Here is a 17,323-nt window from a genome sequence, read left to right on the forward strand (position 1 = left end):
AGAGCAGGGCAGTGCCTAATTGGAAATACCTGTGGTTAAAGCACAATTTTCTTCTAAATGCTGTGCTGTCCTTTGCAATGGCCGAAAAGCATCACCACAAATTGGGTGAAAGAAGATCCACAAAAAGTCAAGAAACCAGTTTGTGACCAGAGATGGTGAGTGCCTCATTTGGCAAATTAGAGATGAGGTTACATCTTCCAACAGAGTGTTCGAACAAGTTTGTAGTGTCGAGCATCCTCTGTCCTCTTTCTCCAGTCTGAGACAGAGCACCAGCATTGCTTAGCGGTGTCCACATGGCCTCTCCTCTCCGCTCCTCCTCCCTGTTTCATCTGCTCCTCAGCGCTGCTGTTCTAATCTGTAAACCCAGATTATCCAGCCTCCAGCCCGCAGCCTCCGATTGTAACCAACACACACACAAAACACAGATGGACACCAGGCTGTAGATAATTACCCACATCACCTCCAGTGCTCAAATGTGTGGAAGTTCAAGAGGACTTGGCGTGATATGTGTCAGCTGGTCAGCTCGGATGACGCAAACTCAAGTGTGATGAAAGCTGCATATGGAGCAGATATCAACCTACTGCCTCGGGTTCACCCTTATCTACCTGCTCTTAACAAGCTCAGAGATCCAGCTAAAAATATATACAACCTAGTGATTTCAAGTGGACAAAACACACACACAAGACGACGAGTTTCACAGCTTTAACAGAGTGAGGCACATATGGGTGGAGAGGTATTACCTGACAGTCTAACACAGACAGATGTAAGCACAGCAAGATAAAAAGATAAGCAGCAAACAAAGAGACACACTCAGATTAAAACACACAGGGTGAGAGCAGTCACAAGGGGTAAAACTTCAGAATAACCTGCCAGGTGAGGGTGTGTATGTGTGCGCATGATCCTTAATCAGCTTGGCTGTGAGGTTGGCTAAGCTTATTGATATGATCAGATTAATAGGCTGAAAAGCAGCAGAGGATAGGGCTGGACAAAACTGAAACCTGGATACTACAATGATGGTTCATTAACCAATGAATGGCCAGCTATCAGACACATATGCAGGCTTTCAAATGGATAAAAACAAGAGAAAAAGAAGAGAAAAATAAAAAGGGGTGCAAGATCTACTTGAGAATATTAAAGCAGATGTCTCCCTCTAGTGGTCGCTAACACCTGTGCCAAAGAGTACTGACAGAGACCAGTGTGAGTATTCACTGAGTACTTAGCAGTATCTTTTCGGTCATTTTTCAAGTTAAAAAAAAGCCAAAAAAATCTCCAACAATTTGCTCTTGCGCTCTATTTTATGTAAATTGAATATACAGGGCTGTTATTTGAGCAAGACATTTATACATGTAACCTTAACTCTGGGAAACTGAAGTGGACAATTTGTGCAATTTTCTTTATATTTCATCTACTAAACAATTCATCAAAAAACACAATTTCCATTACTCAGTAACGGAAACAATCATCTGACACAGCCCAGGGTTTCCAACACATTCACTTATTTGTGGCAGCCTGTCAGGACAGCAGCATTTGCCACTGCATATTGATTTTCTGGACCGTTTATTCGGTGCACTGTCGGATCTACATACCGTTCGGTTATTCAGCCCACCACATTCTTGGAGTGCAGAGGATACTCTGTGCACAGACAAAGCAGCAGGATGCCAGGTGCAGGTTAAACGTAACCAGAACACTCTATTTCTGAGAACGACAGCACTCTCATTTTAGTGTTGTCCATCATTTTTTCTAACCTACTTGAGATGAAACCAGCTGTGTTCTCACGGAAACTGCACACCCCCCCCAGTCCAGCGCTGAGTCTAAAAGTTTGCTTTTACTCGCCTCTGCAGCAGCTTCTCCTGTAATCCATCGATCTGATCAGCTCGGATTGATCCTACCACAAACTAACTGACTGATCAAATCTCCAGACAAACTGCTGCTGGAGTAAAAAGAAAAAAAAAAACTTGTGAAGACTTCTGCCTGCACTGCTTCCACAAACCTGCAATCAGAGATGGGATACAGCTACCGCCACACAGAGATTGTAATTCTGTGGGAAACTCTGCAGCCCTAGTACTCTCATAAACCTATTACAACTTTGGGGGAATAGGGAGAGACTGTGTGTGTGTATGTGTGTTTGTGCGGTTGTTTTATTGCCAAAGACTCAGCAGATAGCCAGAGGCTAAAACAGCCATTACCGATAGTTATCATTTCCACAGCATGGTGAGTCAGCCAACACACAAGCTGATTACAAAACCAAAACCACTGCACTCACACACATTGAACATAATGCACAAACCACTATACGCACGCACACATCCACACATATAAAACACTGTACGGACACACGAAGCCCACAGGGCGCGCCAAAAGATTCAGACTGTGGCCTAAATTGTAGTTAACACTGTTGTTGCCCCAAATCCACAAACACATTGACACAGTGGGTCACACGGTTCACACAGAGAACAACATCAGGGGGTGTATAGTCGTGCAGACCTGCACGCATAACAGCATCATAATAACATCACAACAGGGGGTGTTTTTACTGTGACACACACAAACAAACATTAGTGACACTTTACAAGCAGGTACATGCATGTTTGTGGTGGTGACAAACACACACACACACACACACACACACACACACAGAATGAATGTCATGTGTGTCACGTTGGCTGTGAATGCTCAGGTCTTGCCCAGACCCAGCATGCATGGCGGTCAGACTCTCACAGCTCACTGCCCATGAATGGGGATTAATACTAGTCAGGACATTTGTGTGTATGTGTATGTGTGTGCACCTAATTCTTAAAGCAGTGCAACATCCACTTCTATTTAGGACAGTATATATTGATTATGTATCAGTGTGAGTGTTTACACGCTTGTGCAAATATAAACTGTTCTACGTGCCTATGAATACTCACGTGCACACAGACTGCATATGTGTGTGTGTGTGTGTGTGTGTGTGTGTGTGTGTGTGAGTGGGGGAAGCCAAAGCGGAAGGCTTTAGTGAGTGGACAATGGTAACCATGGCTACACATAGGCCTGAATAGAGTGAGGAGCACCTGCACGCTGAGTTAGTCCCCTGTCTGGGGAAGTCATCCACTCATCCACAGGGGGTCGGCCATTGTCTTGTCAAACTTCACCCACAACAAAACTTTTCCAGCATTGTCCCTGGAAACATCACGGCTTAACTCTCCCACTAAGAAACTTTGTGGTAAACTAAAAATACACCCAATGGTCCCTCTTACTGACTGCAACAGCTTTCCAAACTTCTAAACTTTCCAGAAGGCCATTGTTTCACAAACGCTTTTCAGAGGACAAAAGGTTCACTGGAGTCCTGACAGAGTCCATTCACAGGTGACTGGAAGTTCACCATCTATTGTTTCCCTATCAAGACCAGAAATCTCATCCTCTTTGGGAAGACTGTGACTTCTTTACAGAGGTCAACATCTCGTTCTGAGTTTCCTCTCAAAGTCCCATGTCAATTTAAAAGTTTGCATAATTTACTAATGCAAACAATGTACGATACAAGGGCAACGTGATTTAATTTCCGTGGAGACTACTTTGAATAATTGATATGTGAAGATATAGTGAAGTGATGGTGTCCTGAGCAGAGGGTAAAGTCACGCTACCTCTGCGCTGTAATCAGAGCTTCTCTGTTCTTTGTTGTGGTAGCTTGTCTGGCCACGCATGAATGTTGGCATTTGAGTCAGTGCGTGTATCCCACTGGCTAGCTTATCTTGGCTGCTTTGCACCGCGTTTACCTCTGATAACACTGTCCCAACCCAAGGTAGCGAAAGGAGTTGCTTGCGCTGTTACCGCTGTTAGCACTGTTAGCTGCTAGCCGCCAGCTGAGCCACTTCCATGTTGAGAGCCATATCCTCAGACTGTCAATCATAAATTCACTCTGAATGTTGCATACAGCTCCTTTAAAGTTAAATTAGCAATCCCAAGAAAAACTACTTAAACTTAGCAGGGAAGTTAGCCAAATATGAAGTTGATTAGCTACTAATAAGCTACCGCTAATTACTTTAATATTCACCAGTTAGTTGGATTGTAGTAGCTAGCATAAGCGGGCTAAATTAATTTCCTTAAACTAAAGACCAAATCATGACATCCAAATTTCATTTTCAGAGGTAAATTTTTCACAGCTCACATTTGGTCCACAACATTAACACACAACTGCACTTGACCCTTTAGATATAATTCAAATTAGCCATATCTGACTTTGTCTTGTCAGTCTGAGGACTCGTTCACTTAGATCAAGATGTGCAAACATACTAATATCGCAATATGAATACAAGTGAAGTAAAGTAAAGTAAGTTCAATTACTTCTAATGCAAAGCTACAGGACCAATATTTACCCATGTTGTGGTATTTATTTCACATCAACATCATTTTAAGTGGCTTTAGAAGCAGCTACGTCACACTGGAAACACTTATTTTGCTGTCTACATTTCAACACCTCTCTCCTGTCCTCCCTGCTCCTCTCCTCCCCTGCACTGACTGGAGATTAGCAGCCTGCCACATCGAGTGTGAGAACATCCATCAACACCACTACCCACAAGGCCAGAGGGCAGGTAGTGGGTCAGCCACGGGTCAAGGGGTCAGAGTCTCTCCAGACACTCAGCACAGGTGCGGCTGAAGGAACTTTAACGAGGCTGCTAAAAAAGGTTGTCAACAACTTTGTTAGTGAAGCATGACTCCTAAAAGTTAAAAGTATCTTTGATTTTTGCAACTTCCTCCAACAGGATGAATGTTATCGAGGTGCACAGGGTGATCTTATTTAATATAAATAATGCATGCAAATGTTCTACTTGACGTAGTAAATGCAGACTGTAAGGCTGCACTTCGAAGAATAAATAATGCCAGCACTGATGAGGTAGCGCGTGTGCAAATATGGAAACAATGAAATTAACTTTGAATTATTAACTAGAACCAGCTGAAAACTGTCAAGGTTTTGAAATGAGGCGAAACAGGGCAATGACCTAATGTTTCTGCCTTAATAATAATTAAAAACAATGATTATAAGTATCTAATTTTTGTCAATAACTGCTGCACAATCTACAGGCAAGCTGTACCCCTCGCATCAACACAGCGTGACAGGGACAAACCCAGTGCCTCAGTAGGCTACATTAACCACATCAGGCTCGGGTCAGGTTCCAGTATTGTATAGGTGGCTAGAAAACTAAGTGAAATGCCACGAAGGATTTGAGGTTAAATATAGTTTTACACATATAGCTATGTGGGTCACTGCCCTGTTTGGCCGAAATTAACGCGGCTGCCCAGGAGAAAAACCACACCAAGCTGCTGCTGCCTTCCCAAGAGTGTATGAGACACACACACACACATTCCTGGAGTTCACTTCACACACATGTGTAGGTCGCACATACAGATGCTTGCAAGCATCTCCTTCAATTATAGACGCCTCTATAAAAGTTATATTTTTAAAACATGATCCAGCACATGCCAGTGACACACAGACACACATTCATGCCAACACATAAGGCTGGAATTAGAGATGCTGTGTTCTGGACAATCGGGTAACAGCTTCTTATTTTTAGCCGGAGTCAACCGTCACTTTTAACGCTTGAAATGTCAAACATCACCGACAGCAGATTATATCAGCTGTCACTAGTAAAGACTGTTAATTCTGTTTGAGCTATAATAAAAGTGACGGCTGGTTATTGTGCTCTCTGCAAGCCAGTCTGTACTCAGCAAAGATTCATTTTTTTTAAGTTATTTATAACTTTTGTTGCTTACAAATGCTAAATGCTGGGCCTAATTAGATACAGAACTGGATACTTGGATTTGGTAAAATGCTAACATGCTGTGTTCTAGCGCCGCAACAAACAGATGTTTTCATTAGTGATTAATCTATTGAGTATTCTTTGATTAAGCAGTTAATAGTTTGGTCTATAAAATGTCAGAAAAGTTCTTAAGGTCTGCGGCAATGTTTTAAAACGTCTTGTTTTATCTCAGCAACAGTCCAAAACCCAAAGATCTTTTATGTAAAATAGAAAAAAGCAGCAAAACTTCACATATGAGCAAATGGAACCAGCAATTGTATCGCTTAAACGAACTCACAATTTACAAATACTGATCTATCTAAAGATCTATCTAAATCAAAATCTCAAAGATGCACCCCTCGGTCGACGACTCTTGTAACAGATGTAAAAGTTCCCCCTGCATCACTAGCTCATACATTCTGGTCTTGCCCGGGTCTCTCAGTTCACCGGTTCTCCATTTTTGAAGCCCTTTCCAAAATACTTGAAAGAACAATTGATCCAAATCCTCTTACAGCAATTTTTGGTATTCAGTGTGAAGACAATCGTCTCCCTAAGGTTCAGTCAAATTGCATTGCTTATGTCACCCTTTAGGCCAGAAGACTTATATTGCTTAAGCGGAAGCAGACGACCCCACCCTCTTTTAAACACTGGGTCAGTGTTACAATTTTGAGAATCTGAGAATCTACTTATCAATTAATTGTTTCAGGTTTCCTGCGTTCAAAGTTTCAGTAGGATTAATCGTATTCAACAAAAGGTATTCAAAGTGACTTGAAAATCTGCCGTACATCATGGACCGCATGATGGACGATAGAGAGTTCATCTATCACGAACAAACAAAGAATGCAGTCATTAAATGAGCCTTTGAATACCTCACATCACGACCCAATTATGACCTAAACCTACTTAAACTAAATGATGGTTCAGGCTACAGGCCAAGTGCACACTTCATCAACAAAGCATCTGCGTAGGGCTGAATGTGCATTCGGCACATCTGCACTTCCCCCTCAACTGCTGTCCGCAACCAAAACATCTGAAGCTGCTATAATGCTCACACATCCCAGTGAGCTGCAAGAGTGGTTGCGAACAAACCATGGAACACTGGACCCACTTCCACTCAGCCAGAGACATGTTCTCCCAGATTGAACATGGCCCGAGGTGCCCTTAGCCGACCTCGCGACAAGGCGGTCGGATGATTTCTCCGCAATATGTTTGCTTGACATGGCTTACATTCACTTACATGGACAGAAATGTTGCGTTTCTATACCCGCCACACTGCAGGAAACCTCCAATTTGAGCGACAACGAGGTTTCCAAAATCACTCCACTAATCCCTACTCAGTCCCATCTAATGTCTCCTTTCTGGGCTAACATATTCGACTGAAGTGGAGCTCAAGTGCAGAAATAACTTATGTAACATACCAAAAGCCACACCAAGTGGTCTGGCAGGCAGGCAGAAGGGCTTACACTAAAATGCAAGGCTTTACCACGGGAGAGGGGGGGGTGGGGGGGGGATGAGTGTGTGGTCAAAACAGATGAGAATCCACTCTGGCCACAGCTGGATGTGGAGAAACATGGACTGAAAATGTGTCACATCTGCCTCGGAGTTGGCAACCCCTACTGAGGGGACTTGTTTGAATCATAACATAAGCAGACATTCTGTAACTGGCAACCAATGTGGAGTAATCTACTGGTTGGATCAGTGTTTAATATAATGCACGGTATTAAGGCCAGTTTGTCATATCTTTGAAAGTTGGAGAGTGGTAGCAGTGGTTTTGTCTTTGTCTGTAGCTGATGGAGGAAATGTAAACCCTGATTTGAGAGTGACAACTTCGACACATTTTACATAGTAAAGTATTAATCCTGCAGGACGATCTGAACTTGCATGAAGAAAAAGAGCTTCCTGCTACCATACAACTGGTTCGTTGGTCAGGATCAAGCACACAAAGCCAAACACACAAAGTTAAACCAGGAAATCCAGTTTAAAAATGATAAATTACTTCATCTAACAAAACTGTCTTTCTTCTCTCCAACACAAGTCCCACATCTGTTTCTCTCCATACTCCGAATCTGACCAGAGTCACATATTGTGGAAACAGTGTAACTGACAACATAAATTACTGCGTACAGCTGATGAGCTGGGGTACTGCCACAAATAGTTGCAGTGTTCAGTTTATATTACTTCATTTCTGGAAGACATAAATCTTCAAGGCTACAGGGAGAGAAAATACTGTGGTTTCATATGAGGGATGATCTCCTCGTGTCTGAGATAAGAGCAGTTTGGACCTTTTAGTCAGACGCTGCTGAGCACCACAGTGTGCTTCGATTTATTGCTTCTGCACGCCTGGAGTTCCAACATATTTGTCAACTTAGATATTCACATGTTGTCCAAATCTTGTGCTATTTCCTGCATTTGAAGACTTTGTTTTGTGCAATACAGTGTAGGCTGACTGTTGCTGGGTAACACATGTGCAAACTAGGCCAAATTACACTATCAGAGGTTCTTCTTCACAAGAACTGCTACCTGAACGTGTAGAATGACAGCTGGTCAACAACTTTATTAAGTGTTTACTTATGGAAATGATCAAAGTTGGGTTTTTTCCAAGTATTTTCCAACATTTTTGTGCATTTTCTTTACATCTAAAAGGGTGTAGTTGGTAACTTTTATATATTAAAAAAAAATGTACTTTTGCCATTTGTTGATACTGTCACTTAATTTCCCCCACACTAAAAGAGACAATCTGCAAAAAAAAAAAAAAATCATATTTCTCTGCCCACTTTATTGCCTTGAAGCACTTCTAACGGCTTTACTGTACGTGAATGAAAACACCGAATCAGAGCAGAGGAGTCAGCTGTCAATCATGTTAATCACGGATCTTAACAGCAACTGTCAAACTAGGCAGTGATGATCAAATATAAATCAAGATTCTGTAACTACATTGCCTATTTCTCACCTTAAATGTTTTCAGAAACACATTGTAGTGTACTGTTCAGCTGTAAAAAAAGAAAGTTGGTGACCTTGTGACCACGAAGAAAACAGTCGAACCAAGACAAAAGCAAACTTTCTCATTTTGCAGCTAAACAGTACACAAAAATATGTATCCAAAAACATCTGAGGTTAGAAACAGGCAGTACAGTAACAGAATTTTGATTCATAATTGATCAGTGCTGCCTAGTTTGACAGTTTGACTGCAGTTCATGAGCATGACTGACACAGATGGTGAACTGCGGGGCGTCGGTGGCTTAGTGGTAGAGCAGGCGCCCCATATACAAGGCTGTTGCCGCAGCGGCCCGGGTTCGAATCCAGCCTGTGGCCCTTTGCTACTTGTCATCCCCTCTTCTCTCTCTCCCCCTTTCACGCTTACCTGTCCTGTCCATTAAAGGCAAAATGCCCAAAAAAATACCTTTAAAAAAAAACAGATGGTGAACTGCAATCAAACTAGGCAGTGCTGATGAAATATAAATCAAGATTCTGTAACTGCATCGCCTATTTCTTGACTCAAAGGTTTTCAGAAACGTATTTTAGTGTACTGTTCAGCTGTGAAATGAGAAAGCTGGTGACCTAGTGGCCATGAAGAAAACAGTCGAACCAAGACAAAAGCAAACCTTCTCATTTTACAGCTAAACAGTACACAAAAATGTGTATCCTTCAGGTGACAAACAGGCAGTACAGTAACAAATCTGAAGTCTTATTTGATTAGCGCCGCCTAGTTTGACAGTTGGACCCGAGACCCCAGTGATCGACATGACTGACAGCTGCTTTAGAGACTCTTCAGCTCTGATTGGTTGTTGTTGGTGTGCTGCAGGAGATCCTTGTGAGTGCCATTAGAAGCAATAGGCAAAGGAGGAGGGACATGCTTTTTTCATGGATAATCTGTCTCATGTACTTCTTTGAGAATGTAGTGACAGTTTCAACAAATATGGAAAAAAAAAGTTACCAATTACAGCTTTATATTGAAAACCACAGAAGTGACTAAGCATGCACAGATATCTATGATGTGAGACACAGTGTTCTCAAATATATGCATCAACATGCTTTTCCCAACAAAGGAGACCAACAGCACTTCAAGAAAAACTCCTGACACCCACATCAGAGCTGCTGTCACCAGCATCATATCATCTATCAAACTAATCCATGCCTTCATTACTAATACATGGCTGACAATGAAGTCAGTGTTGGTGCAAAACAAAGAGGGGAAAGAAGGAGACATTACAGACTCATGCAGTCAGAGCATATTGTAACACAGCCAAGCAATGAATCAGAGTGTGAGAGGAGACAAAAAAGCAGAACGAGGAATCAGTTTACCCCTTATCTCACTTTAACTGGTCAAGTAATAGCCAACACATGGCCGAGCTCTGCAGGACAGCAGCCCAGCAACTGCTGCTTCGCCAGCTGTTACTGCCGACAACACACACTCAGACACACAAAACACACACACGCCTCTGCTAAAATACACTCCTAAGTTTGATCAAGCAAATCAAAAGCTCATATAGTGAGCTGCATATAGAGGTTTCAATACTGGGACCTCTTTATGTTTCCCTAAAGTCAAGAATGAATCAGAGAACGACTGAGAAGAAGAGCGATCAAACAGCAAACAGACAGAGAGGGGAAAAAAAGAAGAGGTAGGATTAAAGTCAGTGAACCTGAAAGAGTCAGAGACAGAAAAAAAGAACAAAGGCAGAAATGATTAAAGAGAGAGAAAAGGAGGGTTTCCTTCACTAAAGAAAAACACATGAGGAAGGATATTGTGTAGGAGGTAGCCGCTGTGACAGAGATTACTTTCCACACGGAGGAGAGAGATGGAGTTCAACTTTTCTTTGTCTCAGAAAGTCTGCGGGAAAAGTCCCGCACACTCAAACCGGGCAGATGCAAACATGTAACGTGCACACACACACACAAACACTTACCTTTCAGACAGAACATGGCTCTTCATTTATATCTCCATGTATCCACGAGACACAAATACCGGTTTCTTTCCTCTTTCTTGCCCTCCTTTTCTTTCCTCTCCCCCTCTCCCTCTTCCTCTACACCGCTCGGTTAAAGCGCTCACACACAGACGCACGGATCCCGACACATACACTCCTCTCTCCCGGTGCCTCTCTCGCCATCTCCCTCCCTCTCTGTCTCCCCTCACACACACATGCATGCACACGCTCTGAGTGGCAGCTAGCCAACTTCTACACCGCAGGAAACTGCTTCACGACCCCCTCACTCTGCTTCCCCTCTCGCCCTCCCTGCATCTGTGAATGTCTCTGTACCACGCTGACAATCCCCCCATCTCTCCGCCCCATCAGTGTTGAGAGGTAGTGAAGCCCAGCCTCGATCTAAAACTCCTGAAGCTGCTGTCCACCCCATTATTAGTGTCCTTAATGCAGATACAAAACACACAAGCATACATTTAGTATGATAATAACTATAAGAAGGATCTATGCTCTTATTAGGGCAGGTAAAAATAAAAACAAAATTACACAAACACACACACACAGCGCGAGTCTCATCGTGGATTGTGATTGTAGAGAATCTGGGCAGTCAGCAGTTCAGAGTGAGGCAGGGGGCCCCGGCTTGAGGCCGAACCATTGTGCGCTGATCAAATATAATCTCTTTAATCCCCACAATTCAACTGTTTGTTATCAGGAGCAGCTACAACCTCGGTGCATCCCAAACCCTCAGGCTGGTCGCTCTGAATTACAGGCAGCGCCACACGGATTGAGAGGCTAAAACACTGACTCGCTCAGAGACGGTGGAAACTTTATCAAATTAAAAGACCATTTGCCTTTGGGTGTTTGGTTCCTACTTCTACCTTGTTCAGCTTTAACAGTAGCAGTTCTTACTTTAGATCACCTCAACTGAGAAAAGAGCGCCAAGAGTTGACAAAAAAATGATTATTTATAAAAGATGCAGAGGTCAAAAGTCACACAGGCGCTAAGAGGAACTTTCAGAAGGCAAGAAAGTTTTCTTTTTCAAACCTTAACAGGGCAGGAAATGAGTAACCTCATCAAAAATACAGCCTTTCAGCTGACATACATGGTGCACGGATGTGCAATGTGTTTGGCAGAGTGTCCGCAGCAGAGCAGGTCAATTATAATCAACATAAGCTGCTACACTGACAACAGCAGCCTCTATTTTTACGTGAATGGTCTTTTATTTTTTCTCTGCCCACTGCTCTGCGGCCCTCCAGCAGGTACCCACGGTCCGCCCCTCCTATGTGACAAGTCGTATCCATGCCCCATGTATTTCTGCTGTACGTGTCCTTCACTGGGGGCTGGGGCGTGCCAAAATCCGAACACAGTGACGATGATACAGAGTGAATGTGTCGATGTAAAGTTTGGCTAACTCCAGACTGGACAGCTGCATACAAAATGTCATTGATTTCCAATGAGGCTCTGTAATGGCTTTCTCTGACACTGCATAAACAGAGTTGGTTACTGCTTAAAGGCCTGGGGAGGCTTAAAAAGGTAAAAACCACTCAAGCTCCACTTAACAAGCTATAATGGACCAATAAACTGAGCTGGGAAACAGTTTAGCTTATTATGAGCGAGCAGGTTCCTTTCATTAATCAAACACAACATCCACTGATTACACTGATTAGTTAGTCTTAATCAGAGGGACTAACTCGGCCTGCCAGAGCACCTGGTGAGATCCTTTAATTGCAACTAATTAAGGGTAAGTGATGTAATACTTAACTTTTTATCTGCATTCAACTCTGTTGTGGAACCAGTATTCATCATGTATTATAGATTCCTGCATAACAAAGGCAACATGCAGAGTATATCGTGTATCAGCTGTTTTAAACTACATCTGTTATGTTTCAGCACCATCATGTTCACAACACTTGAACCTTTCATGTAAAATGATGGAGTAATTATAGCAATCATGACCAAAATTACTACATCATCTCATCATACAGCATTATAAAGGCTTACAGTGACATTTAAACTACTGTAAACATCAGGTTACACTCCTTTATATGGGTAATTATCAAATGTCATAGTCAGGGGCTTGTTAGGAAGTCTCTTAATCAGGTCTGTTAGTCAGACACTGAAACATACTGCACTGGTTTGTACAGCAAGCAGCTATTTTTGATGGGATATGGCATGTAAACAACAAAACAACAAAATGAAATCCAAATATCAGTGTTACAAGTGCAAAAAGAGCAAAGAGGCAGCAGTAAAGTGTGAGTGTTGTGTGCATGTGTGTGTGTTATGAACATGTTAATCCCACCCCAGTATGGCTCACATGTTATGACACGTCTGCCTCGACCAGATGTCACCAATTACGGCCTGACTGGTGTGTGTGTGTGTGTGTGTGTGAGTGTGTGTGTGTGAGTGACACGGAGCCCCTCTGTAAGGCTGAGTGCATATAATGAGAAATGCCACAAAAACACAACCCTGGAAATAATCACCAATTAAAAACTTACACACATCCCTTAACAGACCCACCTAACCCGACAATAAAACCTGACTTCATCAAACCTCCACCTTAATTGGATGCTGCATCGCCCAAATTGGCTTTTACGTTATAACCTTCACCACAAAACCGTTGACTGTGAAGAAAACACTTGAGGTCTGCCTAATCACTGCTCTCACACAGCTTAAGTTGTAAAGTAAGAGAGGTGGAATTCCTTCTCTATTCTTAACAAATCATGTTGAGAACTTATTTATCATATTTGTGCAATTTTAAAAATTCCCTTTTAGCCCCCTTTTATATGAAGGCCAAGGCCGGCTACTGAATTGTGGAGTACTAATGTCTTCTTTATTGAGAAATATTTGGGCAAGTTAGATTACAGTATATAACTAAGTGCATTTCCTTCCACTTACTTTTATGTGCGTTTTCAATTTTGGCATAAAAATACCCAAGTGGAAAAAGCGTAAATTAAGAGAAAAACAGTTTTATGCTTCACTGAGGTTGAAAAACAGATGCATCAAAGCAAAATGCAACAAAGTGCGACAATGCTGTTAAGTCTGATGTCTTAGCGATGTACACTGCTGTACAATGATCCAAAAAAGAAGCTGTCAGGAACATTTCCGCACTAGACTGCGAAGTAAGGATAGACAGATACATCAGCCAGCCGATATATCGGGCCGATATTTGAGTTTTTTACTTGTATCGGCATTGGCCGATACGCGCGTGGGTTCGCGGATTTATTTTTCCCTGGCATGATTTACAGACAGGCATCCACGGGCAGCTCTGCGTTGCTGGAAGACCCTGCAGCGCACATGCAGCGAATCCTACTTTGTACAGTAGTTGTTGTTTTATTTATGCTTCAGCTTAAATATTTGTTTATTTTATAAAGACATTACTGGAAGATTTAAGAGCACTGAACTCTTTTTTTTATTTGAATGTATAATAATAATAATAATAATAATATTCTACCTGTTCTACCTCAACTTTCCATCTTGTTTTAGTATTTTTTACTGTTCAATAAATGTTTCTTATTTTAAACTTGAGACCTGTAATATTTGTTATCATTGTGTCATTTTTTTGATGTAAATTGAGGGAGCAAAAGCAGTATCGGCCCCAAATATCGGCTCAAGAAAATCGGCAGTCCATAATCGGTCATCGGCTAAGGGTGATGGAAAAAAATCGGTATCGGCATCGGCCCTAAAAAATCCATATCGGTCTATCCCTACTGCGAAGCAACTAGCGCTGACACCCTCTGGTCAGTTGGTCGATTGGCTGCTCTTGTCCAACCAAATTCTCGTTGGTTGAACAATCGCTGGTGTTATTTTCATGAGGCCATGTGTCCACAAAAGTATTTTTTTCCTGGCTGAAAACATCAGGTGCTTATCTGAAAATGCTTAGGTGCTTTGGAGGCGCAGCGTTTCTTTAGCTGAGAAACTTTGGTCTGGTTGCTATGATACAGAACATCCACAAAAGTAAAAATGTTGGCACAAGGTAGTGCCCTAGCTAACGCCCTTTCCCTGGATGACGGAAAGGCCGATCTGTGTGGCCAGCAGTATTTATTTCCCTTCCATTGCTGTTGTTAACGGTGCGTCTTTGTGTTATTCTTCTGCCCCTCCTTAACTTTGATTTGACAGCTGGATAAAAACAGACAGTGACGGGTGCAGCGTTTTATCCAAAGCTGAACATTTTCTTAACTCTTCGCAACCAGAAAAAAAAAAAAGCACCAAACGTGCAGCTTCGACTGCAGAATAGACGCCCAGCGCCTCATCACGCTGCTGGCATTTATAGCATAGCATCATAATGTTGTGCTCCCATTGCAATTTAAGAAATAGGCTGGCCCTAAGCAAAAACGTGCAAGAGGACCCAATGCTACCAGGTAAGAGAACCGGGGCTGAAAAATGAGGACAATGAGGAAGTGCCAAAAACTGCAGTTCCTCACTTTGAAACTGGCTCCAAATGAGAGTCAATCCCCATAGACTCTCATGTTAAAATGCCCAACTTTACATAAAATTCAACTGTTTATATTGAAATATAAATATTATATACATACAGACTGTCTGCTAGGTATCACCACAGCCTATGAATCAGATCCACCCCTTGCTCCTCCACAGCGCCACTCTCTCATCCAAACATGGTCATTTCTTGCTCCAAAAACCCAAGATGGCGACGCATTTATTGCTGAAGTCAAGGCTTCAAAACAGTAGTCCACAAAGCAATGGGTGACATCATGGTGGTCTCATCCATAATTTTGCTATAACCACGGTCTAGAGATAACATGAAAACTAATACACTGGTTAAAGAGAAATTAGAATTTCAGTCAACCAAGATTTTCTTTGGCTGACTCCAGCCCTAGTGGCAGCAGGTCTTCTGGGTAAATGGCAGTCTTGTACTGTAACTACAGGATATAAAGACTGCATTCAGAGACATTCCAGCTGACCACTGTTGTCTTTCTCCAGAATACAGTCTTTGTCCACGAATAAACACTATGATAAGGCCTGGACGGTGTCAGAGGCCCCGAATCAGACAATATCTTGTCTTAAACATCAGTCTGTGACTCAATGTGCTGCACATCTTCTATCATAAAACACAACATGTTGTTACTGTCTGCCGTGAGCTCTACGTCAGTGCAAGATAAAACAAAAATGACATGCAGATAGGACCTAAGCTTGTTGTAGCAAACATAATACTTATGGCAGCACGATCAGATAGACATGTGATGAGAGGGTACCTGGAATTTGAAAAATCTGAGCCAACCAGACCTCTCAGTTGAAACAGATTTATCAGTTATCAGTGGTAATAAACAGTAAATCTACGTATGAGAAAAAAGACATGATTGGATTTGTACTAAAGGTGACTGAAAGAGATCATCTGCTTTCATATGACATCACTACAGCTCCTGTATATGTGGATTATAATCCCTCACCTCTGGACTGCGCTGAGACAACATCAGTGCATCCTATCAGCATAAGCCCTCAACCTCTATCCCCTTACAAACCGAAATCATGTTCACAACATAATCACTTGTTTTTCCTCTAACTCCCCTTCTCATCGTCGAGACAGGGCATTCCTGGATTAGATCCCATGATACAAAAGGTAATAGGATATATTCAATGGGATACAAAAAAAGGTGGGTGATGACGCGAGCCAGAGATTTGGTTTTTAGTGGGGAAATAGAAGTTAATGCGATTTAACAGGCTAAAACTCGACTGCGAGATGCAGCAGGCTTTGTCGGGGTTTTCAGCATACAGTAGGTCTGATCTGGGATCAGCTAACAGAGACGTAAAAAGGAGGTTATGTGGGTCAGATAAAAAAACAACTATGACTTACCTGAAAATTGCCGTATCATTGTCAGCACATAGGAGAGAAAGACAAAGAAAAAGTGATTAGAAACAGTTTAAAGTTTAATTCATTTGGCACATCTGTCCTTTAAGTTTGTGTGCATGTGTGGTGTGTGTAAACGTATATTTCTGTGTACAGCAGGAGTGTGTATACGCCCTGGGCCATGAGCCACATCACCAGATTTCCATGTCTGTCTTTTAATGAGGCCTTGCTGGTTTATACATCACATCACCCCCCTAGAGCGAATTATCATCTGCTAATCTGGATTTACACATGGACTACATAATCGTGATGAGTGTGTATCGCTCTGTGTGTGTATCCATCCCTTTACTAGTTCAAACCCCTTTAAAAAAAGACTGTCTAAAGAGTTTGGTCTCTTCCGAACTCTTAAAGTCCAATACACATCTCACACAGACAGATAACACCTAATAGGTCTTTTCATGCCACTTAAATTCATCAACAGCTCATTAATGCCACTTTATAATGCAAGACCCAATTCTGGTTGTGGCCCACACACCGCTGTTGTGCCAAGGTGTGGTAAATATTTAGGTTAATATCTCCTTGCCCTACATGTGTAAATGAAGATCAAAAACCACAGTGACATAGTGTAGATATATAAAAACACATCACACACAAAATTCTGCTAAATCCCTCAATCTCCCTGCATGTTAACACGGAGCACTCCAACATGCCAACAACGGATCTCTAAATGAATTAGTCAGAGTCATCAGGTTCATTTCATATGGCGGCTTCCTGTACACAACACATAAACAGCATACCCTGCAAGACGCAGTGAAGTAATCATG

General features: G+C 42.2%; 1 protein-coding gene across 1 annotated transcript in view; it reads right to left on the reverse strand.

Annotated features, from left to right (window-relative positions):
* nhsl1b (NHS-like 1b) overlaps positions 1–10,985 on the reverse strand; it is a 70,785-nt gene extending 59,800 nt beyond the window's left edge. The window contains exon 1 of the mRNA XM_050058360.1: positions 10,682–10,985. Coding sequence (XP_049914317.1) covers positions 10,682–10,697 — 16 coding nt within the window. The 5' untranslated portion in view covers positions 10,698–10,985. The remainder of the gene's footprint in view (positions 1–10,681) is intronic.
* Between the last annotated feature and the right edge of the window lie 6,338 nt (positions 10,986–17,323).

This window comes from Epinephelus moara, chromosome 12 (assembly GCF_006386435.1).
Source record: "Epinephelus moara isolate mb chromosome 12, YSFRI_EMoa_1.0, whole genome shotgun sequence".
Lineage (NCBI taxonomy): Eukaryota > Metazoa > Chordata > Actinopteri > Perciformes > Serranidae > Epinephelus > Epinephelus moara.